At 31.8% G+C, this 25,158-nt stretch overlaps 6 protein-coding genes across 8 annotated transcripts; 3 read left to right on the forward strand and 3 right to left on the reverse strand.

Moving 5' to 3' along the window:
- Positions 1-328: 328 nt before the first annotated feature.
- On the reverse strand, positions 329-4,801 carry ktub (Tub domain-containing protein ktub). 2 transcript variants are annotated; one of them, XM_070643414.1, is made up of 8 exons: positions 4,533-4,801; positions 3,944-4,061; positions 2,898-2,993; positions 2,288-2,638; positions 1,723-1,919; positions 1,423-1,465; positions 1,258-1,352; positions 329-1,029 (listed from the first exon to the last, which is right to left on the reverse strand). In XM_070643414.1, the coding sequence occupies exons 1-8, from the start codon at positions 4,563-4,565 to the stop codon at positions 760-762; spliced, it is 1,203 nt and encodes a 400-aa protein (XP_070499515.1). In that variant the 5' UTR covers positions 4,566-4,801; the 3' UTR covers positions 329-759. The 2 variants fall into 2 exon arrangements, with proteins under 2 accessions (XP_070499515.1, XP_070499516.1); XM_070643415.1 differs by lacking the exon at positions 2,898-2,993.
- Positions 4,802-5,246: 445 nt separating this feature from the next.
- Positions 5,247-8,334, forward strand: LOC139092795 (UDP-N-acetylglucosamine transporter-like). Its single transcript, XM_070643327.1, has 3 exons — positions 5,247-5,540; positions 5,609-5,746; positions 6,924-8,334. Exons 1-3 carry the CDS (start codon positions 5,528-5,530, stop codon positions 7,877-7,879), a joined length of 1,107 nt encoding a protein of 368 aa, XP_070499428.1. The 5' UTR covers positions 5,247-5,527; the 3' UTR covers positions 7,880-8,334.
- Positions 8,272-11,133, reverse strand: LOC139092794 (nucleolar MIF4G domain-containing protein 1 homolog). Its single transcript, XM_070643326.1, has 2 exons — positions 11,101-11,133; positions 8,272-11,042 (listed from the first exon to the last, which is right to left on the reverse strand). The coding sequence occupies exon 2, from the start codon at positions 11,039-11,041 to the stop codon at positions 8,339-8,341; it is 2,703 nt and encodes a 900-aa protein (XP_070499427.1). The 5' UTR covers position 11,042; positions 11,101-11,133; the 3' UTR covers positions 8,272-8,338.
- A 326-nt stretch (positions 11,134-11,459) lies between these two features.
- On the forward strand, positions 11,460-12,980 carry LOC139092658 (uncharacterized). Its single transcript, XM_070643163.1, has 2 exons — positions 11,460-11,989; positions 12,049-12,980. Exons 1-2 carry the CDS (start codon positions 11,479-11,481, stop codon positions 12,966-12,968), a joined length of 1,431 nt encoding a protein of 476 aa, XP_070499264.1. The 5' UTR covers positions 11,460-11,478; the 3' UTR covers positions 12,969-12,980.
- Positions 12,981-13,138: 158 nt separating this feature from the next.
- LOC139092657 (G patch domain-containing protein 4-like) lies at positions 13,139-14,951 on the reverse strand. The gene is made up of 3 exons (XM_070643162.1): positions 14,744-14,951; positions 14,266-14,685; positions 13,139-14,199 (listed from the first exon to the last, which is right to left on the reverse strand). Exons 1-3 carry the CDS (start codon positions 14,793-14,795, stop codon positions 13,220-13,222), a joined length of 1,452 nt encoding a protein of 483 aa, XP_070499263.1. The 5' UTR covers positions 14,796-14,951; the 3' UTR covers positions 13,139-13,219.
- A 247-nt stretch (positions 14,952-15,198) lies between these two features.
- LOC139092738 (acyl-CoA-binding domain-containing protein 5A) lies at positions 15,199-25,153 on the forward strand. 2 transcript variants are annotated; one of them, XM_070643268.1, is made up of 5 exons: positions 15,199-15,558; positions 20,861-21,351; positions 21,991-22,065; positions 22,127-22,258; positions 23,470-24,301. In XM_070643268.1, the coding sequence occupies exons 1-5, from the start codon at positions 15,498-15,500 to the stop codon at positions 23,482-23,484; spliced, it is 774 nt and encodes a 257-aa protein (XP_070499369.1). In that variant the 5' UTR covers positions 15,199-15,497; the 3' UTR covers positions 23,485-24,301. The 2 variants fall into 2 exon arrangements, with proteins under 2 accessions (XP_070499369.1, XP_070499368.1); XM_070643267.1 differs by lacking the exon at positions 23,470-24,301 and adding an exon at positions 24,311-25,153 and having other exon boundaries at positions 15,201-15,558.
- Positions 25,154-25,158: the final 5 nt, after the last annotated feature.

Raw genomic sequence — 25,158 nt, forward strand, 5'->3', positions numbered from 1 at the left:
AATTGTGAATCAGGGAATTTTCATCAGGGTTGGCGAACAGCTCTGTAACATAATCTCTCCTACTTGTTGTTGATGTTTTGAATTTTTTTGCAATTTTTAAAAATATAACTGTGATTTTAAATTCAAATGTGTTACTTTTCTTGAAAACCAATCAAATGTTACTGTTGTAAGGTTTTTAAATTGGTAAAATTCAAATGTGTTTCAGAACGTTGCAAATTAATTTCGAAATCCAATCAAATGTTGCTGTTGTAAGGTTCTGAAACTGACAAAATTCAAATTCAAACCTGAAATACAAAAAATTAACGGAAAACTCCAAAACATAATTAAATTATATGTGTGCACAATGCAATCATCTTTATTGTATTGCTTTCTCGTTATTATCATTATCATCAAATTGTAATTAATAAGTTTCTTGTCTTTTTTTCACACAGTCTAATGATGAAAATTAATGTAAAATCGTTGTATCATAATTAACATGAGAATCGAATGAAAATAATAAAAAAAATGATAGTAATAGAATCTCAATACTTCGGTTTGCTACTTAAATAACTAATCTAATAATAATCAAAGCTAAACTAATACGTATGATGAGAATTCACTTTGGATCTACAAATTAATAAATACATTTACATAAAATCTCTCTCGCTCAAGATGTGATGATGGATATATGAGAATGGAACTAATTATGTTTAATAAATACTGAGAAAAAAGTGACAATGTGAAGAAAATTAAATGAAATTTCTTTTAAATTGATCTGAATTATTCACACGCAAGTTTTCCGTCGAAGCTGCTGAGAGCTATTTGAAATGCCTGCAGTGCACATAACGGATATCTAAAATCCATTGTAAAAACGTCATCAGCTGTTCGTCCAAATTGCATAACGATGTATTCGGGATCACTTTCGTGAATAAGTTGAAAATTTTTAACTGATGCCTTTGTCACACGTCCATGAAAGTTGAGCACGTAACTTTGAGTATCGCTACTCCATACAGGTGTTTTATTTCTCAACTCAACAAGACTGTCCATGTTCTAAAAAGAGTGATTAAAAATTCAATTGAAGTGTCTTTCAAAATAACGATAAAATTTTCAAAATTTTTGTTTTAAAATTTGAAGTTTTTGGTTGTTTTGTTTGCACGCCATTCTGAGATCTATCGTTTTCAATGTTGTTATCATTAATTAGTGAGTAATTTTCAAATTCTGAAAAACCGTTGATGAAAAATGAAATTTCAAATTTTTTAAATTTGTTAATCTACTTACCTTTGTTTTCCAACTATCCAAAATACCTTGCTGTGAATCGTCCGATGAAAGAATCTTGACACGTTCGTCGCTGTCATCCAGGCCAGGTATCAAAACTACAAACAGAAACGTGAGTTGGCATGAATATTTTTCCATAAATTATTCAAATGAAGTCAATCGACTTACCAGTCATACTGCGAGGACCTTTGAATCCCAATATATTTGTGTCCTGTGAGAGGAGAATAAGGATATTGTTATAGTTTACGTTGTTTGCTTGGCTAATGGTCTATTGGATGTGATTGTTGGATTAAAGAAATGGAGGATTTAAAATAAATCCGGCGGATTAAAAATAAATCTAATTCTACAATTCCAAAATCCAGTTCCAACAATTCTCACAAACATGACCATAACTAACGAAGACCATCGCTAGTTCAGCACACAAAAAATAAATAAGAAACAATAGAAAGTAAGTACGTGACTACATACATAAATAACAATTCCAAGATCCAATCGAGGAGATGCTTCACCCTTATTATTTTTTGAGCCATTATCGTACATAAAGAAAGTTGTCCCAAGGACATTTGAGCGTAATTTTCCAACATAGCCATCCGTTTGTCGACTCAAGTCAGTCGGATCGCAGCTGATGACGTAGTTTGAGGTTTTACTCTTTTTCCTCTTTCGCCCTAAAGAAATGTAGAACAAATGAATAAAAGAAAAAAAAAAAGAATTAGTCAGTGATTAACAATAATATGGAACGGATTTAAAAAAATAATGAAGCAAACAAAATTTCTTATTTCCAATTTTCCTTTCTAGCACATTTTCCCACAGGCATTGAAGGCCAGAATGACAAATTAGATGTTTCGTAGTAGTCTTTGTTGTCAACAAAACGACATTCAAGGATTTTCGTTAAGGATTTAAAAATCCTTCGTTAAAATTTTCAAATATTTTTTGACCGTTATTTTTCAAATATTTTTTAACCGTTATTTGGAAAATGCGTGTTTTGGAATTTGGACAGGATATAAAAAGACTTTATTAGTCGCTTTAGACTCACCAGCGAGTAGAAACACTTTTTTGCCAGTATCACGTTCTAAATGTAAATAATAGATGGGAAATAGGCCTTTATCCATTCCTTTACGATCTCTCGTAATGCGACATTTATAGAGAACACCTTGCTTGCCAGGCGATAAAACCCAATGCTCAACATTTCCAGTTATATCACCTTCAACTTCAGTTCCACTAAATGCTGAATTATTACGACTAGTACTGCTCGTTGATTCCGTGCGATTATCAATTGACGCATAATCCGCTTGCAAAACTCCATGTTCTGGTATGATGGGTGAACTTTCTTCGTCTTCACTATCACGTCGCGTATGTGCGGAATGATTTAAGGAAATGTTATTATCTATTGTGTGTGCATGTTTAATGGAAACGGGAAAAATAGATAAAAAAATATATTGTTATAATTAGAATAATTATAGGATAGATATGCATTAATACAGAATAGAAAACCAGTCATCATAAACCTCTAAGTGTAAACATTTACTATAAAAGCCAGCCAATGGTGTAATACAATTATGAATTATGATATATTGTAGACTATTACTGTTAATTGATCGTGTCATGCAAAAATCTTGACATGAATATAATAATGAAAATTTTACCATTAAATGAATACACCTCTGTTGTACTATTCGATGTGGTTTTTGATTCCAATACTTCTATATGGTCGGGATCACTATTAAAAAAATTCATAGGTCCTGAAATAAGTCCAAAAAATATTGTATATACAAACAAAATTCAAAAAAACAAAACTCTTCAGGGGGAGGTCGATGAATTATGGCGCATTTTTGCTGATTAGCTTGATTGTTCTGTAGACATCTTTAACTATGACTAAGTAATATTTAACGGTTTTTGAACATTCAAATTATAACGGTTTTGTAAAATTCAAAAGGAATCGGTTTTGTAAAATTCAAAATGTAACGGTTTTGTAAAATTCGAAATGAATCGGTTTTGTAAAATTCAAAATATAACGGTTTTGTAAAATTCAAAATGTAACGGTTTTGTAAAATTTGAAATGAATCGGTTTTGTAAAATTCAAAAGGGATTGTTTTTTTAAAATTCAAAATGCAACGATTTTGTAAAATTTAAATTCATGAAATTAACAGTTTTTCAAAAAAAATAACGGCTTTTAAGAACAAAGCATGATCCTTGCATGATACTACAGTAATTTATAGCAATTTATGAATCAAAATGACAATTTAATAATAGTTAGACATCGAATAACAAGAAAATTAAAGCCAAATCTACAAAATACTCAAGAATCAAATGCAAAAAGTAAATTAAGGTATTTAAATTTTGATCCAAGGATCAAGCATTCTAGTCAGCCGTGCATAAGTGAGCATGTCTTTTGCAAAAATGCGCTAAAACTCAAAGGAAAACAATCGAAAATCATCATATTATATTTGTATGCATACATAAAAGTTATGTATATGCATGTCTATAAACAAAATAAAAACAACTCAAAGTCATGAAACAAATGTACTTTTTTGTATAAAAATTTCCACAAAAAAATAATATAAAAAAAATGAGGAATAAAACACGACGATGATACACAATAATATACATTATAAGTATGAGCACCACCACTCTATAATCCTCAAAAGGAAAAAACCGAGTGGGTTACCAATGAATAATTGAATAGCATTACCATTATATGCCAGAACTCCGTCTTTATTTCCATCACTACGCATAATTTGTAAATCTGATGCTCTTATATGAGGCGCTTGAAGTCTTTTTGTTTTAATTTGTTGCTCCAAAATTGACCTCTGTTTTACATGTTTGATATTATTGGACATAATCAGATCCAGTTGATTAAAAAGAAAAGTGAAAAAAAGAACAAGAAGTTAATAACTAAGAAACAATATTGTATTCAAAAATTGTTAAGTGAAACATTTGTCAATAATTGCTTCCATGGTTCCATAATCTCGTATCACACATCGGGTTTCTATTTTGGAAGTAATAATAAATTATTCAGCAACACCGCCGCGACAAAAGGTCGTTTTCAATTTCGATTTTTTTTTTTTATATATTTTATGTATTTTCTCCTTATTATTATAGTTTTGTGTGTTCTGTTTCACTATGGAAAAACCACGAATAAAAAAAAAAAAAATGTTTCATTTCGTCCCTCAAAAATCATATTGAGTATGTACTCTACTCAAATAAAAAAAAAAAAAACATACAAAAAGGTATGAGGAAAAAAATAACAAAAAAAGTTTTTATTTTAAAAAGTTCTTTACTTGCTGCTCCAATTTTCTAGAATAATGGCTCATTGTTAACTATTTTATGCTTATCACTATGTTAAATTCTTATGCTTTACACTCTTATATACTCTATTTCATCATCCTATCTCACTTAATTCCTTTAAATAATTGCATAAAAATTATTTTCTTTTTTAAATCACTCCGAAGTAGCTTGTAACATATGCGAAACAAAAAAGTTTAATGTGTTCTAAAAACTATGTTCTCGTTAAATGTTCTTATGTTTGTTTGAAAATCGATTCTAGGCGACTTGGGATGTGAGGGAATGGACTAGTCGAGCGGATAATTTAGTATGATGAAAATAAATTTTGTGCAACCGGTTGAATTTTGAATTTTATAATTTTAAAAAATTAACGGTCAAATGAAATTTAAATTTTTAAAACATTTGTATGGTTTTGATCAAAATTATAATCTTTTATATGGTTTAAATTTTGAATTTGACGAGTTTTAGAGACATTTAAAAACATTTGTAAGGTTTTATGTCCATGCCAATAACAATTGTATGGTTTTGGAGCATAAACAATTACATTTGTACGGTTCAGTAATGAAAAACAACAAACCGAAATTTTTATGCAAACTTAAAAATTTCATCCATAAGAAACATGGAAATAGACAGCATAAGAATCTAGTACATCTGCTAAACGGCAGTGTTTGCCCAACTTATTATGCAGTTCTTATATTTATAAAAATCACTTTAGTTCGCACACAGCTAACATTAGTTTTTTAAAAGAAATCTTCATTTTCAATAGAAAATGATAAATTAATTAATTTTTATAAGATTAATGGAAGTAAAATAGCTACAATTAGTGTAAATGTAGTGCTGTATAGTTGAAATCAATGGACTTTCTAGCATAAAACGCAACACCGTCTTTTTTTTGTCTCTTTCTTCAGATTCCAAGAATTAAATTTCGTCATAGAAAAATAAACGCTAATCCTGACGTATTATAAAAATTAATTTATTTCAAGAAGCGATAATGGATCGTGAAAGTAATTTATAATATAGATTAGGTCTGCATGTACATGAATTATTGATTATATTTTCTATATTTTTTTAGAGTTCCTCCGGATTCAAGGAAAATTGCAAAAATATGGAACACTTTTGCGATATTTTAGCTTTGTCATACTTACGTTCCTGTATTTACAAGTACAAGCCTTTTCAGTGGACATAAGTTCACAATTTTTGTTGCCAAAGAGTGAGTATTAATATTGATTGATGTAGTGCATTTAGAGTGGAATCTTGAGTATTGAGCAATGTGTAGGCGAATCTGATAGTGCAAGATAGTTGTCGGATGGTGAAACTATAGACTGAGATATCATGCTTCTATTCGATATTAAGAGGGTGGTCAACGATTCAAAATTGTAAAGGAAATTTAACGGAAATTTCAAATTTAAATTCTGTAATGAAAAAGCTCTGAAGTGTTGCACAGTCCTCAGTGTTCCTAGGTCCCAGATAGATAGCCATGAGTCATTCTTCTTAGAAATTTGGCTATGAAATGGACAATAACATAGTTATATGCAAATGATGTTAAGGTTCATTGTTTAAGATCATGAGCTTGATTCACAAACCTACGTCACTAGTCACATAGAAAATCATTATTTCGAACTGAAGGCTTCACCTAAGGAGTTCAACACTTTCTTCAGAGAAGTGCTACGAAGTCGTGTTGACGACAAAACATCAAACAGATGTAGATTACATCGTGATGTCAATTTGTAGCTAATAATACTTTGTGGTCTAGATTTCACCAGTATAGATAAATTATTCAACTTAGCGACTCCTTGAACTCTATTTCAAGAGATTATTGATAAAAACATGCAATGATCTGAATATGGCCTCTTGTATCTAGTGACTTGTATCTTCAACCTTTTGGTGATTAATTCAGTTAACCGGTCTTAACTTTAACGAATGAAGAGGTCATTATATGTAGATATGACTGGATGTCTTAGATGCAAATCCCGGTTTCAGACTATTTATCGTTCTAATGTATTTCTGCCTTAATAGCATACCTTTGACTGAAACATAATCAAAGAAGCCAATTCCTACAATCCATAATGTAGCAATTAATTTTCAAGACCCCCTGTCAATAATAATTCAAAGCAAGGACCCCCTAGAGCACTTAGTGCTGTTCAACACGATAAGCCAAACCAGCACACTACCTCCCGTTTGATAACCTTGACTACGCTGTCAGTGTCCCCAATGTCTCTTTAGTGTTTTTCCATCAACTCAACGTCATGACGTCATGCCCTGACCAATACATAACATAGTGCTGTTCAATATTAAAAGAGAAGATTCACACTCAATGCTCACGACATTACAAGATTGACAAGCTCGTTATTCATACTAATTATTTATTTACATATTTTCCATTACAGTCAACATCTTTGCCGGACTGCTACAAATAATTTTGTTCCTAATATTTCTACTAATGGAAGAAGGCAGTTTATCGAATTTATTTAGCAGCCTAACAAAACATATTCTTAGTGATTACAAAAGTACATTCAAAATGGCACTACCGCCTGTATTTCTAATTTTATCAACAGAATTTATTGGCATCGCTAACGAAATGCTACCAAATGAGTCAAAGTCAGCAAATTCTTTTTATATCGTAGGCGTTGCAATCTTTTGCTTATTATTGATTAAGAGGAAGTTCATGTTGACACAAATATTAGCCATACTATTTATTTCTATGGGACTTACATATTTTCCACATGAGAATCAAATCATGTCAACATTATTACCAAATTTATTTAAAGACCAAGAGCTATATGCTTATATTTCTATTGTTGCTGCCATATGCTGTTATGGATTAAGTTATGCTATATTAGAAAAGAATTTAAAGTCATCTGATGTCTCATTATGGATACGTGGAATACAATTGAACTTATTTGTAGTGCCTATGTCATTGTTTATATGTTTTGGTAATTATTATATTAATGGAATGGAAATGCGTGATGGATTTTTTGATAATTTTAATATTATTGCGTGGTTCTTTATCATTTTTATTGTTGCATGTAATATGATGGAATTGTTTGTAATTAAAGTTGCTGATTCCATGTTCCGTATGATTGCATTAAGCTTAGCAGTCATGATAATTGGTATTATGAAATATCCATTCTCGTTTGATTCGTCGTCACCTACAAAAGTTGGTACGGGATTGATTTTAGCTGGAACTGCTTTATATACATTAATGGATGTAGGTAGCTTTAAGGAAGGTGATGAGGGTGGTATGAGAGATATTCAATCGTATATAATTCCAATGAAACTTTATCAAAGTGTACCAACTGTTTCCTTTAATGTTAAGAACAATATCCAAAATATTGAATCGTGAATCTTCCATGTCAAAAAATGAAGAAAAATTGTCAGGTTTGGGGTTTATTCTTGAGATTTAGTCTGGAACTTAAATTTTTGTAGACATCAGTCTAGCGGATTGAAATTTAAATCAAATAGATTAAGTTAGTATAGTATTTTCCGCACATTAATAACAGTCAAAAAGTATTTGAAAAATAACGGTCAAAACAAATTTGAAATATAACGGTCAGTATCTTTTTAAAAATAACGCTCAATTTTTTTTCACCACAAAATTAATCTGATGGATTTAAAATTTAATCCTATGGATTTAGCAATTTAATCCGGCAACTGAGATCCAAACCTGACGACAATTTAAATGTAATAAGTAGATATCTATTCGTAATTAATTAAACTAATTAATAATAAAATTTATTTTCTTATAATTCAGAATGTGATTAAAATAATTAATAATAAATCTTGAATAATTCACAAAAGAATTTTACATGTGACTTAATGACAGGAACTTTTCAGCCATTTCAATTCTTGATTCCAATTTCTGCATCTGTTCCTCATTAATTTTCAACGTGTTGTCCTTAAGCAGGAAGACTTTCAAGAACAATCGAAGTTGATCCTTAAATGCATTAAGCTTCATGCTTGGCGAAATTCTCTCAAAAATTCGTTCAAAATTTTCTTCCTTTGCCAGCAAAAGTCCGAGCATGACTTGACGTACCAATCTTAATGATGACTTTTCAATTTGTGCAAATTCAACAACTTTCAGCACCGACAATGGCAAATTGTCATTTTCTATTAAAAATATCAAAAACCTTGATAAATTATTGATTTGCTTTGGATTTAAATTGTCTAGTTCCTTGATTTTATCCCACACGGCAAATTGAATAGCTAACAAGTATTTTCGATTATGTTCACAGAACTTTTGTGCCAACACGCTATAATATTCATTATATTCCTTTTCAGATAGACAACAATGAAGGATAACGGATATAATTGTCCGTTCGTCATTTGTGGATGATAAAATCTTTTCGAATGCATCAACATAATCCTCAGCTGTCATAAGGACATAAAAGACATTACGTTTTGCGTCAGTATTCATTCGCTGCTTTTTAGCAAGTGCCATGATTTTATTCCTTTGCTCATCATTCGTTGTTTCTTCCTGGAAATCACTTTTCTTGTTCCTATCTTGTGGATCATTGCCAGCCCATGCAGATCCAACAAGCCACCATTTTCCTCTCTCTTCAGCATTCAGTAAGTCATCTAAAGTCAGTGCCAATGTTGTTACATACTTTCCAGGTCTTACAAACTGTTTGAGAAGCTTACGGAAGTGATCGACAATTGATGCATCATATTGAGGAATTTTAGTGACATTATTATTCTTTATAGCCATTAAAACATCCAGCATGTATGTGATTCTTGTGTTGCTTTCAACTTCCTTTGAATTTAACATTTTTTGAGCTTTCAGGATGAATTCCTTTAATGCAACTGGATCGTCTTTCCTCAAAATAAAGCCAATTGACTTTAATACCAACAGGATGCATTCAATTCTCTTTTCTGTCAGTTTTGAGCACAGCTTTTCCAATATCTCATAAATTATGTTATGCTTGAATAGCTTGTAAGTGTATAAATGGCAAATCACGAAGATGACATTGTCAAGTTCCTTATTTCCAACATCTGTCGCGTCGATATTCTTAAAAAGTTTATCAAATCTTTCAACAAGAATTTGAAGGAAAAAGGCGCCAATTTCACTTCCAATATTGGCATGAAGAACAGCAATCAATAAAGTATTTTCCAAAACTGCTCGATCTCTAGCTAGAACATTTGAAACTAGTGAATTTTGAATGACTTCTGTAAGGACTGTATTCATGTCATTTCGTGCATTTGAGCTGTACATATTCTCAATATCGATGGATATTCTATGAAGATTTGCTTCCGCAAGACGATTGATAAATCCGTTAATTTGTCGTTTGAGATTTTGCAGTTTTTCTCGTCTTTTTGGATCACTTTCAGCATCTACTGACTTTAGTGACTTCCTTAAATGCGGTGGGACGTACTTTGATTTATCTTCTTGGATTAAATTGCCTTTTTTGTCAATTTTTCGTCCATAAATGTCTTCTTTTACTTCCTCTTCTGACTCATCACTTCCTGATTGCTCATTTTCGCTACCAAAATCATCGTTGCCGCCAATTTCGCTTCCAGAATCAGCAGCATCATCTCCATCGTTTCCAAAATCAGCAGCATCTTCTCCATCGCTTCCAAAATCAGCACCATCTTCTTCGTCACTTCCTAAATCATCAGCATCTTCTTCGTCACTTCCTAAATCATCAGCATCTTCTTCATCACTTCCAGAACCAGCATCATCGCTGTCTTGATCTTCAATATCATCATCTCCTTCTAACTCTGAATCACTTCCATCGCAACTGTCTATTTCTGGATTATTCTTAAAGAAATCTTCGTCGTCGCCGAAATATTTTTCCTCGAATTTCTTGAGTTTTTCAGCCTTTCTAGTCAGTTCCTTTGTCTCTTCAGGGTCTGGTTCATCATCAGATTCTTGGACATCCTTTTTTCTCTTCTTTTTTGGAGGCTTTTTAGGAAGTGACTCATCTGGATCTTCAAAATCGGCAGCTTCTTTTGCTGCTTTATACATTTTCTGGATGCTGTCATCTGTGCACAATTCTAGGAGGTAATCTAGCCCATCATTGAATTTGGATATGCCACCGTCTTTGCGCTTCTTTTTGTTGAGTTTTAATAATTTTTCATATTTTCCAATGATTTTGTCTTCATCTTCATTGGCTTGTTTGAGCTGATCTATTCGAGACGACTTGATTTCACTGAAATATTCATCGTGCTCTTTCTTTTGACGGTCCAAGAACTTTTGCATTTGATTTTGATTGGGGTCATTCTTAGACTTTGCCGGTTGCTCAACTTCGTCTTCACTGGATGGAATTTCTTCGTCCATTTCATCAAAATTCTCATTGTCACTATTCATAAACTCTTCCTCGCTATCATATTCATCCTTATTCTTCTTTTTGGATGGATGTTCATTCTTGCCATTGCCTGTTTTGCCCTTTTTCGTGTTGTGATAACTAAAACGATTTAACTTTTTCTGTTGACGCTTTTCCTTCCTTAATTCCTTGCGTGTCTTCTGCTTAGGCTTTTGTTTCCTGTATTTATTGAGTTTTGGCTTCATTCTGAAAGTAAATTAATGTGTTAAATGCGAAAATTATTGATAAAATTTAATTTTGTTACTTTTTTGTTTACGTTCTTCTGACCTACACGTGGTTAGCTTGAATTTTATGAAAAATGTTCGTCGTTGATTTTTTGTCTGATTGTCCAAATCTAAAGAAAATCATGGAAAACATTAAAAATGTCCTTTCTGTGGATAAGATACAGCACTTGGATATTACAATTAGCTCATTTTTCAGCCATAAAGACCTACATAATGTATTCATACAATATATAATGAATGCGCTGTTAATGAATAAATTTTCAACTTGCATAACGCTCAGTCGAGATTCAAATTTCATTTTTCCGTTTGGAATATCACATTGTTTTTGCAAAATCCCTTAAAAAGTAATAATTGGTAATAAGATGCCTATTGTAGTCACTAGTGCCGTGAGTGAAGTGATGTTTAACAGAAAATGTGATCTAACAGCGAAATTCTACATGCTGAAAGCAGAAAGTGATGATTCTATTGAACAAAAATTAGTTTATTACAATACAGCACTTTCCAATGCAAAATCACAATCAATCATACTGGATGTCTTCAAAAAACGTGTAAAGATCTATGCTGACTTAAAATATTTTAGGCAATGCAGTGAAAATGAGGAATGGATACAAGAAATAATGCAGGAATCACAGGAACTTGTACCACTTTTGAAAAGGAAGCATTCATCAGAAAACATCAAAAAGAAGCTAAGGAAAAATTCACATCCACAAGTTCCAAACGTATTGAACTCACTTGGGATATCTAATGATAATAAATTAGTCACAATAAAGCCAATCAAGTCAGCAACATTAATCGCATCAGAAGATCCATTTTGTGGAGTTGTGTCCGAAAATGCCTTGTATAGACGTTGTAAGAACTGCTTAAAAAGTAACAACATGAATTTGATTCCATGTATCAAGTGTCAATTAGGTAAACATAGAATATTCCATAAAATTCCATAGATATTTATCTTATCTGATTTATTTTAGCCATGTTCTGTTCCAAAGACTGTCACGATAGTGCCAAATTTCATCACGAGTACGAATGTGAAGCTACTCAAATTGCAAAAGTACCATTTAACTTTGGTGGCATACAAGTCGGTCTGCGATCATGCTTTGAGATTTTAAGTCACTTTAATGGATCTGTTGAGGATATGATTGAATTTGTACAAAACTGTAAGAAGCAGACCAAAACCATATTTGATATTGATGCATCGAAACCAACGAATATTGAAAAGCAGGCTGTGATGATTTCCTTAAAACATTTTTCTACAAATGATTGCTTAGATGAATTAACTCAGACAATTAAGAAAGTTTTACCTATTTACCCAAAGATTATTGAATTATTTGCAACAGAGAGTCACATGGAGTTCCTGATTGACTTCCTAATCATGCAAAGCACACTCGACTTTATTGTTCATTATGATCGTCAATTAGATGTACCAACAGCATTGAGTGTAAATTTTATGTACAATCTAATGGATCATTCATGTGCCAGCAACATATTCTCAATCTTACTTGACGGAAAGCTTCACTATTTCACAAAATATCCATTAAAGAAAGGTGATGTGCTGTATTATAATCACATTTTCAATTTTGAGGAATCATCGTATGACATTCGGAAACTTACAGCCAAAAAATGCTACGAATATGATTGCAAATGTGCGGCATGTACGAAACAATATCCTTTATTTAACGGTATGAAAATTTATCAACAGCATGTGCTGGATAATGCTAAGAATCAGGTGGAAAACATGTCAAAAATGAATAAAAAGGACTTGAAGAATTTACTCAGGGCTAATCAGAAGTATATTGACAGTTTTTATTCATCTAGATTTCCATCGCAAGAGATTTACATGCTACATTTATCAAATTCACAAATTTTGTCGAGATTAATGACTGAAATATGAAATGAGAGACTTGACGTCTTTGAAATTTAACGGTTTTTAAAAATTTGAAATTTAACGACTTTCTTCAATTCAAAACTTAACGAAAGAAATTCGGGAAAATTCGAATATATTTTTTCCGTTAAACAGTTAGTAACAATGAAACAGTACAATTATTAATTTAAGGCACAGAATTAACAAAATAAACCAATTCTTTATTCATGTAAAAGTTCAAAAGATGAAATTCAATAAAAATCCAGTTATTAAAATCTAGTTCATAGAACAGAGCTCATTTCTGAAATAACAGTGTCGGTCAGCATCGCAAACTCCTTTTTGGCTTCCTTCCGTTGCTTCTTTTTTGCCTTTTTGGATAGCTTAGGTTCCTCCTTCGGTAACTTATCTAACTTGCTTTTAAGTTTCAGTTTTTTGGCCTCATATTTATCCATCTTTTTATGTGTGATTTTCCAGCTATCGTCACTAATTAATGATGCCTTAGTTTTGACCTTCTTCTTTTTCTTCTTCCTGCTGCTGCTTTCGTAATTTTTATCTCTCAATTCACCGGCTGCGACTTTACTATTACTCAAATTTATGTGATGTATTTCATTAATTTTATCAATATCCTCATCTGAACTGACGCTTGCTTCCGCGGCTGAGTCATCATCAATTTTTACACGTTTTGGTTTGATGACAGGTTCTGGTTTTTTTGTTGCGGCATCAGACATGGTCTCATCATCATCAAGGATATTAGTTTTCTCTTTTTTAGACTTTTTCTTCTTCCTTTTAAGTCGTGCCTCATCTATCTGCTCTATTTCCTCAACAATTTTGTTTAATTCATCAGATTCTCGTTTACTGGATTTATCCTTCTTCTTTTTCTTAATTGGAGTGTCTTGATGGACAATCGAATTTTGTTGTGTGCTAGGCAGAACGCTTTCTTGTGACTCACTTTTGTCTAATCCAAATGACAATATTTGTTCTGCTAAATCATTAACTTGCTTTTTTTCCTTCTTTTTCTTTGTTTTAGATACGACTCTATTGTTGTTATCTAAATTTATAGGTAACTTCTCATCATCATCACTGCTGTCTTTTGAGGTATCCAATTCTAATGATCTTTTCTTTGCTTTCCTGGTGCCTGTGTTGCTTTCTAATGGTAGCTTAAATACTTCACTTCGATTGGTTTTCATTTTTTCCAGAAGAGCTTTTTCCTGTTCAGCTATTCTTTGCAGTTTTCCACTCAATTTTAAGCCATGACGTGCGCCTATAAAGATATTGAAATAAACGTAATTAAATTTCACGATTATCGTGACTGAAAATGATTGTTTACCTTTGTGTGCTGTTCGAAACTCGCATGCTTTAAGTAAAGCTTCGTCTGACATCACTTCAAATGGCTTAATCTCTATATCCTCGGTCTTTAAATGCCCTTCAATTTCCTTTTCTACGCCTTTATTCGCAAGAAGTGTCGCTGATTTAAGGAAATTGCCGTAATGTAGTTTGGAATTGGCATTTTTGAGTTTCTTTAATGAATAGCTTTTATTTGTGATTTCAACTCCTTCTTTGTCTGTCAAGTCGATGCCAATTTCGCCTTTTTCAGATTTATTAACATTGATATTAGTGCTTGCTTCTTGATAAATCCGTTCCCACCAGTGATCCTCCTTTACTGGACCTTTGTCGCCGAGTCCTGTGTTATCAAATTTGAAGTTTGCCTTGATCGGCTCAATTATTCCATTCTGATTCTTTCCGAGACCTAAAATATCATTAATTTTTATTAATTTTCTAAAGTAATGTCAAGTTTAATCGCTTACCTTCGCCTTCTTTGTATCCATATTTCTCTAAAATCTTCTTGCCGAAACTCATTTTTCCTTAATTTAATTAATTACACTATTTATATTAAAAATTCTTAATAAAAAGCTTGGTGTAATTTTTTCACATGTTTTGCGAGGGTTGAGCAGTTTTTGTTTACAATATTTTTGAAATCTTTTAAAAGTTTCCTTGTCCGTTACATGGGAAAATGATATAAAGGACGTGGATTATTCGAATAATCTCGAAAACACCATCTACAGTTATCCGAACTGCTTTTTCTAAATAAATTGTTTAACAATTAAAGATTGCAAAGGCATATCTTGTAAGATTAATTAATAGAATAGTTGAAAAATCATAAAATTGACAAACTCGTTGTAACGACCATAAATAATTCAAAATTTTCCGAACAAATTCAAAAATATTTTCAACGATTTTTTTCACAATGTCCAAAGTCTGAAAAAATAATATTTGAGTAAAAACAAGTTTTTCAAAAATTATCCATTGAATAAAGCTTAAATAGTTAGTTAGTGTTGAGCATTTAATGGATAACAACGCAACTCAAAAAGCTCCTTCACTGTATCTAGTTTAAATAGTGTATTTTAATAGATTTTAACGAAAAGAAAAAAAGAAAGAAATCAAAAGGAATTTTTTTTCTGATAAGATTCGGGATAATAATAAATTAAGCTTATCAAGAATACTTAGTAAGATATTTTTGTGCAATCAAAGGTCACTAGTAAATAAAAAAAAGTGCTAAAGATGTCGATGGAGGAGAGATTTAAAGCAGCAGTGAATGTAATTAAAGGATTACCACCCAAAGGTACCTAAAAATCTATTATTGATAAGAAGACAAAGAAGAAATGGCAATCGATTAGTAAAGGCAAGCATAAAGTAATCAGACGAGAATGAAAAGAAGAACAAACCGGGTCAACATGAACAGACTCTTGACATTTACATGACAAAAATTAATTATGTCGTTTGCTAGTCATCCGATCTTGTGTCTGTCTATATAAAGCAATATCAAGATATGCAGCATGAATGCATAAGGTTATTAAAGATTGATGGAAATCTTTTTCGGTGTAATCAAATATTCAAATTTCTTTCATGTTAAAATTTCATCTCATAAAATGACCATCCGCAATCTGCATCAAGTTATGTCATTTTTTTCGATTTGTAAATACGTATTAAGAGAAAGGTGCCCAACACTTACCTACATTTAAATTAATTTGTTGCTTAGCGACGTAATATTCAAAAAACTATCTATTTTCCCTATAATTTCAAACGAGTTATGACATAAATTTGCTATTCATAGCTCCAATACAATTAACGACCCTTTACACATTTTACGATAGACTGTATATCGGTCAACGTAAATTTTTTTAATCTGTAACTTTTTTTTTGAGTACACGAAATACTTTTTTCTTTCTTTCTTTTCTCAAGTGAGAAAAAAAATGAAGGTCAATTATTAAATAATCCATGCAATGCATATACAATGTTTACGAAACTCCGACTTTCCAAAATACATACCATTTCATTTCACTACAATCTTACGTCGTGTACCACAAAAAAAAAAATCATCATCTCTCATAACTTTACTTATTTTCAAGGGTAAATCTCTTACATATGGTTTGTTAAGACATGACCATTTCAAATATCTAAGATAATTCATCGACTATTATTCGAATTGCACAAACCTGTATACTCGTACTTGTGATCTTTAATCTCCAGTTTCTAATAATAATAGGAAAATGTTTTCATTGAAGCAATTCGAATTATGGTTGATTAGATTCAGGGATGGTACGTAAGCTTAGAGCTCACGGATTGTTCCGACAAATTAGTGACGTATTCTCATAAATTAGCATTAATGGGTCTCCAAGAAGCAATCGGACATCGAAGTTTTCTAGAATTCCCCACTTCCAACACAACAACTCTGTAATTACAACACTAAAGTTGAAGGATATGGTTAATTTCCATTACTGTAAAAGAACTGAATATTTTCATGTATCGAATCATACAGTCATTATTATTTCAAGCACATGAGAAGAATATTGAACTGGATTGTTCATTATTCTCATACCAGACGTGTGATGAACAAAGAGAAAAGATGCATTCAATATTTGCAAACAGTTCCACATCTCTTTATTCTCTTATCAATATTATGAAATTCATTGAAAAAGCAACAAGAGAAACTGAGAATTGTAGTGAAAAAGAACTCGGAATTCTCCACGCATGACTTAAGACCTTGAATGTTTGTTTTCGCGAATATTCTAATTACTCAAACTATTCATTCGCAAAAACTACTTTAAATTGATTGATCGTGCGACTTGTCACATGTGAGATGAATATAAAACTGTCCATTAAATTGAAGAGAATGGAAGTTAAATTAAGATCTCTTTCCTGGACATGTGTTTGGGTTAAAATGTCAACAAAGAATTTCCTGAAGATTAAATCAAACAAGGAAGTTTGACGGCAGTGACCTTAAAATTTTTGGTGTAAAATTAGATATCACGTGTCAATAGATGTAATAAGATGTATGTAGGGTCTACTTAGTCTTACAAATAAATTAAGCATACAATTGCTTTAAGCATAATAGAGTTTACAACTGTGATCATAATCGAGCAGCTTATTGTCATGAAAGAGCATTTTTGGAGGTAATTTTAGATAAATTTGGGATTAACTCTAAAGTTCAAGATTCAGAGGTGATTTTGTGTTAATTATCGGATTGACTTTTTCGGTTTCTTTGATCTTTTGGACTAATTGCATATGATAACCATTGCAAGATCTCGGATTATATTTGGAAATTACTTTTAAGAGATCATATTTAGTGTCAAGTCTAGTTTACCCGAACAGACACTAAAGTTTAGTGATTGAATCATATAGATCTCATTTAGCAGAGTATGCTCATTGTCTGTCCGGACTAGTTTCCAATACTATTCTTCAAAGCATCCAATCTAACCATTCATTCATTCTCCAGAACACAGTCAATTTCCAACAACTCTATGTACATCAAAAAGCTTTTTCATGACAACTGAAAACAAATGATGAATTGTTAATTTTCCCATGCTTTGTTTTCATTTTTATTGATTCTAGAAAGCTTCATGCATTATTATTGCAAACAGTTTGCGTTAATAAAAGTGCATTAAGTGCTGCTTATTTGATGACCTAATTACTTACAAAGTATAAAAATTATCCTACTCAATCAAATAACCATAACATTTGCATAATTATTGCGTTTTTGAATTTAGTGCATTTTAAAATTGTTCAACGAGTAGCCACGTACCATTTACAGATCTTATAATCTCAAGTAATTATGATCTCGAGAAATTGTTCATAGCTAGATAAACTATTTAATGCCCCACACGTATCATAAATCTAGTCGGTACTATGATTAGTTCACATAATTCATCACAACGGTAATTATTTAATTAGATCTCTTGTGGCTTGTTGTTTCGCACTTAGTGCATTGGACATTACAATGAAGACAAATCTAGTATTGTAAATGTAAACTTGTCTCAATTGATTTATGGTCTATTCTTCTATTAAAATGTCATACAAAAATACTTTGCAATTAAAATTGAAATCATGTATACACGTTCTGCATAAAAACCTGAACTTTTCATGACATTGCATATTTGTAGAATTGTGGCGGTGTGGTTGCTGCTATTTTAACCGTTCTTGAACTTTTAATAACATTTGTTCTTGATCGAAAATTTACTCTATGTCAAGTGCTGCAGCTTAATGATTAATTTTCAATTTAATAAACAACATAATTGAGCTGTAATTGGCATATGTTATTGAATCGGTCAGCAATATCGTGTGCAGTGTGTGTGGATTCTAATTATGATTTGAGTGTTAATTATTTAATGCTTTCGGAGTAACTAGGCTGTTTAAATGGATGATTTGTAATTTAGAGCTATTTTGAGTATTTTGCTATGAAGACGTGATGATGAGAATCTTGTGATCTTTAGAGAAATCTTCTTGATCGTTTTAGTTTATCCTTCATATTTAGTGTTGTTTTATCCTTGCTAGAATCTTGGGATGACTTCCTTGTCCACGCATCTAAAAGGTCTAAAGATCCTACGCGGAAGTTTTATATTCTTTAACTTAAAATTATCTTCTGTTGAGAATTCAACTTACTAAAGTTGTCACTTTAAGTATCATAAAGTTTATATCTTCCTCCTAGACTAAGACTACATATTAAATTAGCAAATGCTATGTAGACTGTAAAACGTACGTGCTAGTGGTAATTCCGTTCCATACATTCAAAAAACTCAAGGAAAACGAAGAATTGGTCTAACGTATTAATTAGATGAATTTATCTTGCGAAAACTTCGGGGAATTACCCCAAAAAAAAATCATTCATTTGAGGAACTGAAGTTGAATGCCTTGTCTTCAAGAATGACATCACTTTCATTGACCATCAACAAAAACAAAAATACCCAGAAAATACCAAACATTCATCTTGATATTTCCAAACAAACTTGACAAAAAATGCATCCATTTCCATAATGTGACAATTTAAAAGATAAACTCGAGCAGCAGAATGCGGAGAATCACATTTTTCGCCTTAAAATTGGTTTGAATATAGGCCTTCACGGTGCACTCAAAGCAACTTAGCGTCTTACCTTCAATAGTCGTATGGTGTCCTAGCGAACACACTGTTCTGTTTGGGGAAAAATAGAGCGAAATCAGCCGTATCGTAACAACATGACACTGCTATGTATCGAAGTCACGTTGTGCTGCTCGGAATCAGCATGAAATTGAGATACTTCTCAACTTACCATCAACATAAAGTTCAACAAACCTTTTCATCTAAAATATAAAGTTTCTGTAATAACAATCATCAACAACTAGTCTTGACACACATAAGCATGTTAATCGATTAAAGACATTTTATGCTGCTGTTTCATATTTCCACCCTGCTTATTGCTCAATTACTGCTGTGAGCGACAATCTACAAAAAAAACTATTATTTGTGAAGTTTTGCAAGCTTTTTGAAAAAAAGCAATGAAAAATCTATCGACTATAAAATTAAAACGCTGTAATTAACATTTCAAATGAATTTTCTGTATGGACTTAAAAGTGTGTAAAGGTCAAAGCAATTGGTTATGGATTTTTAAGGTATTGAATGAAAACAAAAATTGAGTTGACATTTTTTTTTTTTTGCCTGCAAGCGCTTTTTAATTTACTTTGACATTTATCTGCAGCTTTTTGGCTATAAATCTCGTGAGATTATGATAGCTGGACTAATGACGATTCGCAAGAAATACTTTTATCAACTGCTGTGTCAGGCTGCGTCATTAATTGAATAATTGTGTGTGGTTGTTGGGTTGTGATGTTCAATGTTTGGGTACGGAGAGGGTATGGAACTGAATATGTCTTTGGGATGGAATATAGAGTAGAAGGGTAGAATCAGAGATGGATAGAAGGATCCAAAATGTAATCTCGAAAGGAACAGATGTGAATAACCTAGCATGCTGACGCTTGATTTATACACAAAACCGGACTCAAATTCACACCGGGAATTTGCATTTTTATGCTATATGCTAATAAGTAAAATTGACGTCACTTTCGAATTATAAAACTTTTGAATAATTTTGATGAGATAGAAAGCTATGACATGATGTGTATCAAAGACAAAACTTTCGATTTCATGTTATTGTCTGGTTTGATTTTATTATTATCACCTGTTCCTTATTATGCCTTATTCCATTTTATTGCTTATATTTTTTTGTTTGTATAAAATTTCCTGCAAACCTGAATGAATCGTACGACACATAATATTGAGTTGACTATCTTTCATGACCTGCTAATTGCAAGAAAATTTTTTAACACTTGACAGACTGAATCAACAATAAATTACATTTTGCCATGCATTATGCAATAATAAATGAGTTTCTCTTGACCATGAATACGGTTGTACACAGATAACACGTGAATGCATGAGAAGATGTATTGCTGATCAAAAATTATGTAGGTTAATAAGAAACGTGGAAATACATTTTATACCTTTGAAATTTTCAAATGACGACTTTATGCTGCCCTACCATTTCTGTTGCAATAAATTCATCACGTATGCATTTTTGTCATTTCCATTTTTTATTTAAATTTTGCTTTTTTAGGGTCTTACCAACCCAGCTATGACATGATGTTACGTTTCTACTCATATTTCAAACAAGCAACGGAAGGACCTTGTAAATCACGTCGTCCGGCATTTTGGGATATTGTCGGTAAAGCAAAATATGATGCATGGAAGAGATTAGGCGATATGCCAAAAGAAAAAGCTATGGAATCATATGTTGATGAACTTAAGAAAATTGTTGAAACAATGTCATTCACAGCAAATGTTGCTGATTTTTACGAATCATTAAGTGAGTTAGATAAAATTAGTGTTGAGGATTTAGAACTTGTTGCACCTGAATTTATGAGAAGTAAATCACAGTCAAATTCACCGTTACGTGAACGTATAGTTGAAACAATACGTGATATTAATGACATTCCAAATGAAACTTATACTGCAGCCAGCAATGGACGACAAAATGCTAGGACATATAGTAGTAGTCCGTCGGAGACATCGACAGACGATGATGAGGAATATATTGATACAGTTGAGGTAATTTTGGTTTGTTATTACTTAATGTAGTTGCTGTATAGAGTTTGATTTACCTTGTTGCTGTTGATTTGACATTCAGTTGTAAGGTTGTGTACAGGAAATCCACAAATTGGATTAGGGAACGTTTGTAAATTACGAATAGCTTAAAATACCATCTCGTATAGACTCCATAACATGATTCCAACTTCATCGCCCACCCCCTCATAATCTCTTACTCTAACAGGCAAAGAGCATGCCTTCTAGACATTGCCATACCACTACGGTACCCAAAAGCTGTCTCTGCCTACGATACGTAATTTCCGAACTTCCCTTCATTATAAGATGACCAAATGAACTTTATGATTCAACATTTTATGTTGAAATCGTTTTATGAAAACATAAATGCACATTTTGAAATATTCAGCCATTAACAGCTACTATGTAGATGTGTTAATGCCTTATGTTTTGTTGAAATTACATTTTCTTTTGATGCTCGGGTTAACATACAACTTCCAATATGAATTTTTAATATGATTTCCGCCCAAGTTACTACATTTAGTTGAATCAACAGCAATGCACAATAGAGAAGGCTGTTTATGGCATAAACTATTGATTTGTTGATCATCTAATTAACAAAGGTCATTTGAATTTCTTCAACAGGATGAAATAGTCATAGCAGAATCCCGCCCAGCACTAAACTATACGCATCATAATGGTGGAATAGCTCATAAAAAGGTAATTTAAAGACAAGAAATTGGCAAGGAATCAAATAGTTACAAACTTCCTTATTTTTCAGCCAATGACAGAAGTGACAAATAAGCTTAATATTGATCCATCGATAGTGACACACCTCGTTCATAGTATAACGGATAATATGAAAGCAGATTTGCAACAAGTCAATACACGGTTGAATGTACTTGAGCAAAAGGTAAATAAACTTTTACTTAATTATAGATTCTTAAAAGTTCCCAAAAAAAAACAACTAACAGGTGTTTTGTTTATGCTTATTATTATGATTATGTAATTGTTTTTTAAATTGTTCAATGAAGAGTACAATAAGTAACAATTAGTGATGAACACACGTATGTTGACAAATAAGGTGTTCATGTCATGCAAAAAATCATTATTCTCATTCACTTCTGTTTTTTCCTTTGTTTTTCTTTGCACAAACATTTTAATCACGTCTAATATGTATCATCTACTTCTGTTTACGGTGTCTTGTATGTTTTGTGTTAGTTAGCGTTAAATTTGTGTCAATTTACAGCTTATTGATTGTGAGCTGATTTTCATAGACTGATTATTTTACTTCTTGGATGTTGAGGAGAGTTTTTATGGAAATTTGATTGATTTGTAGGTTGATTTGAGTTTAAAGCTCTAGTTTTCAATACGAAAGCTCGAAGTCGACTCGGATTTTGTGTGATGTCGAGTCATCTTACTCCATACAAAATTCGAATCGACTTTGAATTGTGTTTAATATTATCTGTACTAGGGAAATGAAATAGGAAAAAATGTATTCAGAAGGCACACGGCTTAGAAACGGACAAAAACCCGATTCCAGACCAGTGTGACTCTGATCTTTAGTCAGATTCAAGGAAATCCGGTCTCAAATCAGAGTCAAGTCAGCCTTTGGTTTGTTTTTTTGTCATTTCTTTGTCTTGTGCTTTCCGAGATATAGAAAAAGGTTTCCCGAAATCTCGGTCTCGGTTTCGGCATTGGGAAACCCTTAGGTTTTGGTTTCGGCCTCGGGAATGACAGGATGAAGAAAACTTTCATACTTTTACTGATTTGAAAGCAAAAAATAACAATTTTTAGAATAAATAATGGAAAATAATACAAAATAATGGAAGTGGGTAACTTGATAAACCTTAAGCGTTGATAAAACTCGATTAAACGGAATCAACAACGCTTAATTTAACTAAATTGTCACCCAAACAATCAATTTAATTTTGACAGAATTGATTAATTTTCATTCCTTACTTCTTCAAAGTTAATAATCCACTTCCTGTCTAAAAACTATCCTTTTTATTATTTTTGACACTTTTAAAGTTTAACTCACTTTTTGATCCTTATAATTTTACATAATTTCTGTTTCTTAATTTATTTATTTTTTTCTTTATCTTTTTTTTTCTCTATTCGCAGAAAATTCGTTCTTAAAACATGCTCGATATTATCCTTTTTCCGTGGTTATGCTTTCTGGCTATAAATAAATTATAATTTTTTTTGTATTGTTTTCTTCGAACCTTTACACATGTCCATTGAGCTTTAATTCATTTCCAATTGTCATTTTTTTATACTTTTAAGACATTTTTACATATTTTTTGCACACAATTTGCACATATTTACTTGTATCATTGAGAATGTATTATATTTAAGTGTTTATAGCACGTTATGAACAAAATACCTGTTTGTTAGTTACTCTGGCTCCTTTCTGGCTAAATTTTTGATGAAAATCTTGTGTTCAGTTAGTTATTAAGAGGTTTGAAAGCAGTGGTGGGCAGACTGGGTGACGCGACACACTAGTGGACGTCCAAAATTTTATGGAAATTCCTTGATCCGTATGCCGTCCGTTGGCTATCCATCTAGGTGTGCTGCGAATAATGAAAGGTTGCTCACCGCTGTTTTAGAGGTTGATAGAAGGAAATGATAATAAATAGAGGCAAATTTGGCTATGAATTCTTATCAAATGACTCAGAAAAACTTAAAATCGAATGTGATTCAAATCATTTCCTTAATTTATCAATCATAACCTCTCAAAAAATATTAAAATTAACCATTAATACTCATTTTAAAAGCTCATTTTAATCCACTTGATTGTGTTCAACAGAAAGAAGCCAGATCTAAATTTTATATACCATTAATAATCATTCCTGCACCAGTTTCAATTTATATTTTACACTTTTTACAAAAATAAAATTTACAATTTAAAAAAAGCAACAACAATAAACATCAAAACATTTCCAAAATCCTTAAATTCTTTTAGATCCTGGCTGACAAAGAACAACAACGACGACGAAAATATCCATCATGGTGGCCTTTTAAGGACGTGTCGCCGTCATTTTTTGCATTTACTCTTTTATGGCCTGTTGTAGTTGCAATTGTATTCCGATCGATGCAACAGAGGAGATTGACACATGGTGTTGGAAAACGTAGTTAATTTGAATAATTTATGTTGTCATTTTATATATTTTTTTCGCTGGGTGAAATGTGAAAAATGGACTCTAATTATAAACAATTATACTGAATATGACATGGAAGATAGCTATAAATACAAGACTTTATAGCTTATATTCTGACATATTTTAAATATATGAACTGAGGATATAAATGGATGAATGATGGACTGAAATATGGAGATTTTTGTTATATTTGGACATAACGCACCGCTACTTTAAGTTTACTCGAAATTGGAGCTCGAATTGGATATGGAGGTACACTAGAATCGACATTATCTTCCTAACAGGCAAAGAGATCACTTTTTGGTAAAGTACCAAGAAAGCATGCTTTTTGCCTGTTAGGGTCCATACAATATCCAACTCGACTCTGAGCTCTATTCTAAGCTATATCAGCTGGTAGATATGGTGCACTTAATCCTTTAATAACCATTTATATCTGCATACAATATACTTATAAACTATGAGTCAAATCAACATCTGATTCAGATGAATTGGAATTTATGTAATTTAGGATTTGTTCTAAGTTGTAAAGAAATGTTATGTGGGCTGGGTAGCATAAATTAAAGTAATATTGTTTTAAAAATTAAGAACAAAAAATATGTTTTCGTGCAATTAAACAATTAAAATTTCATTTTTTTGAACATAAACAATTTGT

The sequence above is a fragment of the Chironomus tepperi genome, unplaced genomic scaffold (assembly GCF_022539635.2).
Source record: "Chironomus tepperi strain 1889 unplaced genomic scaffold, CSIRO-AGI_Ctep_v1 contig_309, whole genome shotgun sequence".
NCBI lineage: Eukaryota > Metazoa > Arthropoda > Insecta > Diptera > Chironomidae > Chironomus > Chironomus tepperi.

What these genes read in the sequence shown, in the direction of transcription:
- ktub (XM_070643414.1), bottom strand. Translation starts at nt 4,565, where the DNA reads ATGAGCCATTATTCTAGAAAATTGGAGCAGCAA. An exon ending in CTAGAAAATTGGAGCAGCAA is followed by an intron (nt 4,062 to 4,532) that starts GTAAAGAACTTT and finishes CATGTAAAACAG; the next exon opens with AGGTCAATTTTGGAGCAACA. An exon ending in ATCTTGGAATTGTTATTTAT is followed by an intron (nt 1,466 to 1,722) that starts GTATGTAGTCAC and finishes CTCCTCTCACAG; the next exon opens with GACACAAATATATTGGGATT.
- LOC139092795 (XM_070643327.1), top strand. An exon ending in ACAATTTTTGTTGCCAAAGA is followed by an intron (nt 5,747 to 6,923) that starts GTGAGTATTAAT and finishes TTTCCATTACAG; the next exon opens with TCAACATCTTTGCCGGACTG.
- LOC139092794 (XM_070643326.1), bottom strand. Translation starts at nt 11,041, where the DNA reads ATGAAGCCAAAACTCAATAAATACAGGAAACAAAAGCCTAAGCAGAAG.
- LOC139092658 (XM_070643163.1), top strand. Translation starts at nt 11,479, where the DNA reads ATGTTTAACAGAAAATGTGATCTAACAGCGAAATTCTACATGCTGAAA. An exon ending in ATGTATCAAGTGTCAATTAG is followed by an intron (nt 11,990 to 12,048) that starts GTAAACATAGAA and finishes GATTTATTTTAG; the next exon opens with CCATGTTCTGTTCCAAAGAC.
- LOC139092657 (XM_070643162.1), bottom strand. Translation starts at nt 14,795, where the DNA reads ATGAGTTTCGGCAAGAAGATTTTAGAGAAATATGGATACAAAGAAGGC. An exon ending in TGGATACAAAGAAGGCGAAG is followed by an intron (nt 14,686 to 14,743) that starts GTAAGCGATTAA and finishes ATGATATTTTAG; the next exon opens with GTCTCGGAAAGAATCAGAAT. An exon ending in GTTTCGAACAGCACACAAAG is followed by an intron (nt 14,200 to 14,265) that starts GTAAACAATCAT and finishes ATATCTTTATAG; the next exon opens with GCGCACGTCATGGCTTAAAA.
- LOC139092738 (XM_070643267.1), top strand. Translation starts at nt 15,498, where the DNA reads ATGTCGATGGAGGAGAGATTTAAAGCAGCAGTGAATGTAATTAAAGGA. An exon ending in TAAAGGATTACCACCCAAAG is followed by an intron (nt 15,559 to 20,860) that starts GTACCTAAAAAT and finishes TTGCTTTTTTAG; the next exon opens with GGTCTTACCAACCCAGCTAT. An exon ending in TGAATGTACTTGAGCAAAAG is followed by an intron (nt 22,259 to 24,310) that starts GTAAATAAACTT and finishes AAATTCTTTTAG; the next exon opens with ATCCTGGCTGACAAAGAACA.